Source organism: Marmota flaviventris, chromosome 3, assembly GCF_047511675.1.
Source record: "Marmota flaviventris isolate mMarFla1 chromosome 3, mMarFla1.hap1, whole genome shotgun sequence".
Taxonomy (NCBI): domain Eukaryota; kingdom Metazoa; phylum Chordata; class Mammalia; order Rodentia; family Sciuridae; genus Marmota; species Marmota flaviventris.
Genome location: NC_092500.1, coordinates 10852251 through 10859888, shown reverse-complemented (window position 1 = coordinate 10859888; position 7638 = coordinate 10852251). Strand labels below are relative to the sequence as shown.

The 7638-nt window shown below is 62.2% G+C and overlaps 1 protein-coding gene across 1 annotated transcript; it reads right to left on the bottom strand.

Moving 5' to 3' along the window:
- Positions 1–1048: 1048 nt before the first annotated feature.
- On the bottom strand, positions 1049–7167 carry C1qtnf6 (C1q and TNF related 6). Its single transcript, XM_027936556.2, has 3 exons — positions 7090–7167; positions 4514–4766; positions 1049–3218 (listed from the first exon to the last, which is right to left on the bottom strand). The coding sequence occupies exons 2-3, from the start codon at positions 4758–4760 to the stop codon at positions 2671–2673; spliced, it is 795 nt and encodes a 264-aa protein (XP_027792357.1). The 5' UTR covers positions 4761–4766; positions 7090–7167; the 3' UTR covers positions 1049–2670.
- Between the last annotated feature and the right edge of the window lie 471 nt (positions 7168–7638).

Here is a 7638-nt window from a genome sequence, read left to right as displayed (position 1 = left end):
CTGAGGCTCAGTGTGAAACTGGCCAGTCCAGAGACTGAGTCTGAAGCGCAGCTGGAGGAAGCCCATGCAGGGGTCAGAGGGGTGGCCGAGGTGGGCTGGGGTGCTGGGCTTGGTGCCCTGGACCAACGTGGCCTGGAGACGTCTAGAGAATCTAGCTTCAGTTTGCAAAGGACAAACATCAGTCCTCTTGCGGGTGCCTGGCAAGACGTTTCAGAAGCTTTGCTGACCACCGTTGGCCACCTCGCCTACTGCCAGCCCCAGGGACACCCAGGACCAAAGGCTCCCGGCCCTGGGGCAGCCGCCTCCCCCGGAGCCCAGGGCCTGAGCTGGGTGCTGGCAGGCTGGTTATGAACGACTGGAGCCCAGACAAAGAGACTGGGGTCTCCCGCTGTAGCTTCTGACAGTGGGGGTCTCTCAGAGACTGCTGGAGGGCATCAGGTGCAGGTGGCTCAAGGACATGGGCCCTTGTGTCCTCCCCTGCTGGGCCGGGCTGGTCTGGGGCAGCTGCAGGTCGGCTCCTTCTAGCATGCGTCTTCCTCCCAGTGCTCAGAAAGCCACCAAACCCAGCAGTAATGAGGCAGAGTCCCAGGTGAGGGGCTGGGGTCTGTGTGGCACCCAAGTGACTGGCTAGGATGCACCTCCTTGGATATTCTCCAAGGAAGCGAGGCACTGTGCTTTCACTGTGGCCTCTGTGCACACCACAGGTGCTCAATAAATGCTGGCACCCATCTAAGCCTGTGGTCACCCCATGAGGTCAACTGCCATCAGCCCCATGGTGTATTGAGTGAACTAAGGCTCAGGGTGGGGACTCCCTAGGTCACAGCGGTCTCTGAGCTGGTTCCACCAACTCCAGGGCACACTGGCTATGAGTGAGCCAGGGGCCAGTTTCTATGTGGGCAGGGAAGGCACAGAGCGAAGCCTGGGGCTGCCCCAGTCTCTCTGCATCTTGGATCCAGGCCCCAGCAGGACCAGGAGCAGCTGCTCTTGGAGGCGGGCCAGGGGCGTAGAGCAGAAAGAATCAGCCCGAGCCGCCAGGAGAACTCAGCATCCTTTAATCGCGCTGGGCAAGCGGGGCCGGGCACAGCAGGGCTGGGTGGTTTTACAGCACCAGCCTTTGTGGCACATGGCAGGCCCTGCTCCCGTGGCCTGCCCACGTGGCCACAGCTCCCTTGGCTGTGAGCACCAGAGACCACCCCCCAAGGCTACCTCTGCCCCAGAATCTGCAGAAGCACCAGTGGGCAGAGGTGACCTCCCTCTGGGGAGAAGGTCAGGCTACCTGGGCTGGGGCAGAGGAAGGCTGGCAGCCACCAGGCCACGCGCCCTGGAGAAGGGAGAGAGACAGAGGCCTGATGTCCTGCTTTCCTTTGGCCTCTCCAGGGCCTCTCTTGGCGGCATGGCTGGGGTGGGGGACAAATGACCTGAACACTGCTGCCCCTGCTCCCAGACCTGCTGAGGGCCCCACAGCCCGAGCCTTCCGTCCTGGCCCATTGCCAGGCTGGCAGGGGCTGTGCAGACAGGAGCTGCCCCCTGGGGCCTTAGCACCTTGACAGAGCCTGGTGAGTCAGGAACACTGGGCTAGCGAGAGGGACCTAGAGCGCTGGAGAGCACCTGGGGTCAGACATGGGTGTCTGCCAGTGGCTGGAAGTTCTGGGAAACAGGCTCAGATGCCTTTGGCAAGAGGGGCTGAGCGAGGCCCTGGCAGAGCCCTGGGACAGGACAGTGGGGGAGAGCCAGGGACAAGTCGGGGAGTCCTCTTGGGTCCCTACAGCAGCTCTGTGGCAAGCCAGGAGCCTGGTGTCATTCCACAGGGGTGCTTTACCCCCCAAATGCTCCCAATTCCTGGGTCTTTTCACAGGACCCTTGAACTGGGCAAGGCCCCTCTGGGGTTTGCTCTGACGGGCATTGGACAGCAGGGCACACACAGGAGGAGGATTCCATTTCCACCCTGGGGACCCTGTGCCATCAGGGAGCAGTGGAAAATGAGGACCCAACTGGCTGCACACCCAGACACGGGCCTGCGTGGACACAGCTCTCGGCCTTGTAGGATCTGGTTCAGACCTCCAGAGCACCCATGGTGTCTGCCCCCGCCCCCACCAGGGCTAGACTGGGGGCTCACCAGGGGCAGGGGACATTGGGAAGGGGCAGGGGGCAGGGCCTGGGTCTGACTACCTCAGCTTTCCCAGGGCCTGGCAGAGTGAGTGCTCGGTGTTTGATGAATGAATAAATGAAAGGTGGGTGCAGAGATGGGGGTGGAGAGGGGGTGAGAGAAGAGGGGAAAGGGCACAGAGAACAGAAGAGGGGGAGAGTGCAGAGTGACGAGAGAATCTGAGGATGTGGGGAGAATCCTAGGAGGGGGGATTCCAGAATGTTCAGAAGGACTAGAATGTTGGGAAAGTTCTAGAACCTGATGACTCAAACATGGTCCACAGACCAGCAGCATCAGCATCGCCCAGGATCTAGACAGTAAGCTGGAGCCCTGGCCCAGACCTGGGGAACAGTCCCCGGGGTGGACACGCTGGGCTTCCAGGTTGGAAGAGGCCTAGAAAACTCAGGTCAGAAAGTGAGTCCAGGAGAGGACAGAGGGACAGGAGCACGCTGGGGGCACGGGTGGAGGTGGCAGTGAGGAGAGACCCTGTTCCCAGAGGAGCCGGCTGCAGCCCCAGGAGGCGCTCAGTCGTCCTCGGGCTTGATGAGGTGGCCGCTGAAGGTGATGTAGGTGTCCACGTCGTCGCTGTACACAGCGTTCTCGCGCTCGCGCTTGAAGAGCCGCACCCAGACGTGGTCGCCCGGCGCCAGCGCCAGCATCACGCTCTGGCTCTGCATGATGCTGCGGTCGCTGGGCTGCGCGTACAGGATGACGGCGGCCGCCTCGTTGTGCACCACGTGCACGTAGGTCTCCTTGAAGTTCCAGCTGTGCACGTTGAGGCTGAAGAAGTAGAGGCCGCGCAGGGGCGCCACGAAGCGGCCGGCTGCCATGTCGAAGTGGCCGTCGGGGTTCACGAAGACCGTGTCGAAGAGCAGCGGCTGGAAGCCCTCGCTGCTGTGCAGCGCCGTCTTGCGGCCCACGGAGAAGGCCGAGGAGCGCGTCTGGCACGGGCTGCCCGGGCTGCCAGCCTGCCCCTTGGCGCCCTTGGCACCCTGCGGGCCACGGTCCCCTCGGGGACCCTCTTTGCCCAGTTTCCCCGGGGTGCCCAGCGGGCCACGGTCCCCTTTGTCACCTGTGGAGATGTTAAGGGGAAGCGTCAATGGACGAGCGAGCGTGGCACCAGGACTCTTCTCTGGAAGGCTCCGCCCCTGTGTGGGGCCGGTAAGCCCCGGCACTGATGGTGACCCCCTGCACGCCCGACGTCACCTCCCCAAGAGCCTCCTTAGAGGAGAAGCCGCGACCATCTCCACAACTCAAGATATGGCCCGTCCCCAGACCAGCCTGCTCCTCCTCCCCAGCAGGGAGGCCGCCACTGTCCAGGCTGGCAGGCAGGTGGGGCGTGGGGGTGCACTCCTTAGTGACCCAGAGAAGGAACCCAGAACCGCCCCCCTTCCCCTGGGAAAACCACAGAATCCAACAGCTCTGGGGTCCGGACTGTGCACACAGTGATGTGGGGCAGGTCCTGGGTGGGCTTTGCTTCTCCTGTCTGTACCTTGACGGGCCTCACAGGCAAGCTGGTGAGCCCCCCCACAAAGCATGGGGACATGGGACACCCGCAAGGCAAACTCTGCAATTAGGGGTGGGGCCATCTGCCCTGTAACCCCCCTGCCCTGGGCCCCCAGCCCGTCTCCGCCTGCCCTGGGGGCCAGTAGACTGTAACCAAGTCCCCAGGCAGGCACACCTCCCAGTCCTTGCTCCAGGCTGACCCCGAACATAAGACAAGAAGGTGACATCTGGGGCAGAGGCCTCAGAGGCCAGCTGACCACCAGTGTGGGACAGACTCGGTTTCCTCATCTGCCAAGTGGGCGGGATGATAAAGTACCGCCTCGTGGGGTCAGTGTGCGCCAAGAGGGAGACCAAGGAGGCAGAGGGTCTGGCCAGGGTGTCACCACTCAGAGCCCCGAGTAATTTCCTTCATGGCTGATGGTAGAGGGCAGGAAGCCAGCCCTCTCCTGGATGGCCCTGTGGCCCCCCCGGGGTTCCGGCTTGCACCTTTGTCCCCTGCCACTTGTTCTGCACATGACATTAGCAGGATCCACCTGAAACCTAAGTAGAATCAGGTTCCTCAACTCAACACCACCTGCCCCCCTGGGGGACAAGCGGGTGCTGATGGGGACTGGCAGGGATGGGCTCAGGGGGTCTGGCCTGCTTCCCTCCCCCTTCCCTGCTTCTTCAGGCCCTGCCCTGGGGCCTCGGCCTGTGCTGTGGCCCCTGCCCCAGCCTCTGCACTCGGAGCCCCCCCGCACACACTGGGTGCTCCACACACAGTGAGTGACAGAAAGACCCATCCTGGCTTCCCCGCTCCGCCACCTCCCCCCAGGCCCTCCCTGTCCCCTACAGTCCCACCCAGCCACCTGTGGGACTCACCCTTCAGGATGGTGATGTTGATGTAGGGCCTGACCTCGGGCAGGACGTAGGGAAGGGCAGATGGAGAGGCTGGGGACACCTCCGCAGCATCCGCCAGGGGGTCCTCGGAGTCACAGCACCGTCGGCAGCCCCCAGAGAGGTTGGAGGCCACAGCTTCCCCGGAGGTGGGCTCCTCAGTGGGGACCCCAGACACCACAAGAGGGAGCAGGAGTACTGCCCAGAGGGGACCCAGGGTAGGTGTCCCCATGGTGACCTGGAAAGAGGACGGAGGAACAGAAACCGCATCTCACTCATCATCTCCATGTGCAGCGCCCAGGGTGGCTGCTGCTGCATAAGCCGGGGAGCCAGGGGCGGGCCCCCATTTAACAGACAAGAAGACTGAGGCCACACAGGGACGCCAGCTCCCTGAGGACACCGACTTGCGGCCTGGACACTGAGTCTCCCAGTGGGCGCCTGTCCATGTGGCTTCTGCCACACGCTGGCAGGACCGGAGGATGCCCCTCTGAACACCCAAGTGGACGAGGGTCCCAGGGGCCTTGGCGGGGCTGGGGGAGGGTGAGGAGGATGCCCCAGTGGCCCATGCACGGTAACCAAGGAGACCAGAAAACACCTCTCTCCCTTCCATTCTGGACCCTCTGCCCAGCCCGGGGCAGCAGGAGGGAGTCAGAGCCACTGGGGACAAGCCCAAGAGATCCTGCACGCGGCTTCTCAGGAGAGAAGAGGGGTGGTTGGCCTTGCTCTGCCTGGGAACTCCACGGTCCCGGCAAAGGGAACAGGAGTGCTCCTCGGCAGGTGGCAAGGAAGGTACACAAGAGACGCAGGGGTCACGCGTGGTGATGGTTATTGAATCCTGGAGGACCCAGGTTGGCATGCTGAGTCGAGGCTGCAGGCCATCCTAGCCTTCGTAGCACCTTTCTGTGAAGTAGAGAAGGCGCCCTCTGGATGGACAAATTAGAAACCAAGACGTCCCCTTCCGGGAAACGCCACTCCACAGGTGTGCGACTTAGCAAGGCTGGTGTAAGCCCATCTCACACAGCATCTCTGCGCAGTCAGCAACCTGGGCAACTCAACCCTACCCTGAGCTCCGCAGAGAAAGCTCAGAGCGAGTTAGGTCATTGGAAGGTGGTTGTGTCAATCATCGTAGACCTGCCAATCAGCTGCCAAGGTGGTAAATTGGAATGAAGAAGCAGGACTAGGAAAGTCCAAGGATTGGTGTGAGGATCTGTCTTTGACCGTGGCCATGAAGAGGTTCAGAGCGGCAGGAGCAGGGCAGGAAGTAGCCTGGCCACCAGCCAAAGGAGCCGGCCTGGGGACGAGTGGGCAGGAAGCCAGGCAGCAAGCCTTTGAGGTGGTGGCAGCCTCCTTGGGGGCTGGCGCCACCCAGTTATCGCAGGATCAGAAACTCAGAAACTCGGCTTTTGAAACCAGACTGGTTTTTACACTCCGGCTCTTGTTTGTTTATTTCCTTTATGTTCTCCCTTAACATTTAGTACAATTCAAAAATATTTTTCTGTGGTTAATACACCCAGAGAGGGTAAAGCGATCTTTCGAAATGCCATGCTAGCTCAGCCGAGCACGGAGGGAGGAGCTGGGTTTTGAAGGGGCAGGAGCCCTGGGGGCCAGGGGAGGCAGCAGACTGGAGTCTCCAGAGCCACCCCGCTCCTGCAGGTGACCCTTCCCAAGCTCTTCTCTGCCCACCCTGGGGTGGGGGCTTCCTGAATTTGCTCAACAGGCTTGCACTCCTCAGATTTATCGCCCTCCCCTTTCATTTATAAACTACAGCTCTGAGCAAATTCCCCTTCTTCTTTCTGGCCATAGGTGTGGCCTCATCCTGTGGGAAAAGCTGAGCCCTTAGATTCAGAACTGAGATCTGAGTCGTTTCCAAGCTGTGCAACCCAAGACTACTGACTTAACCTCTCTGGGTTTCCTGTTCTCTGACAGCACCTCCCTGCCAAGGAGATGACTATTTGAGAGGCCCATAGGCAGGGAGAGTGCCTGTCCTGTCAAAGACTTGTAAGAATCTGTTCCTTCCTCTGCCTGGGGCAGCCTCTTCCCTGTGCCAGCGCGGGCCGGAAGGCTCACAACTTTTTCCAGAGGGCTGGCATGGTTTGGAGACAGTTTTGTTCCCTATTGGCCCAGCCAGATGGGAATCACAACGAGCCGCAGAGCGGGGCCCAGGGAGCAGGAAGCAGGAAGCAGAGCTGCAGCGGTGGCCACAGCTAGAATTGCTGGCCGCCCGGGGAGGCTGCCAGGCCCGGACCCAGTGTGGGAGCCATGGCATCGGGTGACTTTAGGGGTCTCTGCTGCCTCCGCTGGGGAGCTGGGTCTTCTGGGGTGGGGTGGCAGGGGTCCAGTGGGCTGGGCTAGACCGAGGGTTGGAGCTGAGCCAGCACCGTTGAGGGGAGCCCCTGGCCACGGCCAGCAGGGAGGGGAGGGGATGCCCCAGGGGCTGGCCTGGTCAGGGGGTGGGGGAGCAGGGCCTGTCCAGGAGGAGGGGAGAGAATAAGAACCCCAGGCTCTGACCCCAGGCCCCTCAGCCCCTGGGCAGAAGCAGAGGAGCCTGTGGCCACACTCACCCTGTGTCCTGAGGCCTCGCCCTGCGGCTCACCGACCCTGGGCCTCTGGGCAGCCTCTGGCTCCTTGGCCCATGTCTGCGATAATAACTCCTTGCTGGCCCAGACCCCCGGGCCCCAGTGGGCGGGCGGCCGGCGGGATGGAGGAGGGCGCAGGGCGGAGGGCGGAGGAGCCAGCTGGCCTCCCACTGCCCCTCCTCCGGCCCCTCCCCTGCCGCCCTGGATTCCACCAGATACAGGGGCTGGGATTTCCTTGGCTTAACTCTTTGCTGGTCCAGGGGGTTCCGGGGGAGTCAGTGCCTGAAAGTCAGAGCAGAAGGGAGTCCACGGCCCCTCCACCCTCCACGAGCAGACTGGAACCGAGACAGGGAGGGGAGCAGGAGTCCCTAAGATGCTTGGAAGTGGGGAGGTATCACTGCAGACTTCCAGCCCTACCCGGGGGTCCCCCAGAGGAGCCTGAGCCGTCTGCTGAGCCACAGAAGAAGGGTGGCTAGAGGTGAGGGCGCTGGCACTGTCCTTTGGAGCACGGGCTCAAATCCTTGCCCTGCTGCC

Coding starts and splice junctions, on each gene's coding strand:
- C1qtnf6 (XM_027936556.2), bottom strand. CDS start 4,760: ATGGGGACACCTACCCTGGGTCCCCTCTGGGCAGTACTCCTGCTCCCT. Junction 3,219..4,513: donor CAACATCACCATCCTGAAGG/GTGAGTCCCACA, acceptor ACATCTCCACAG/GTGACAAAGGGGACCGTGGC.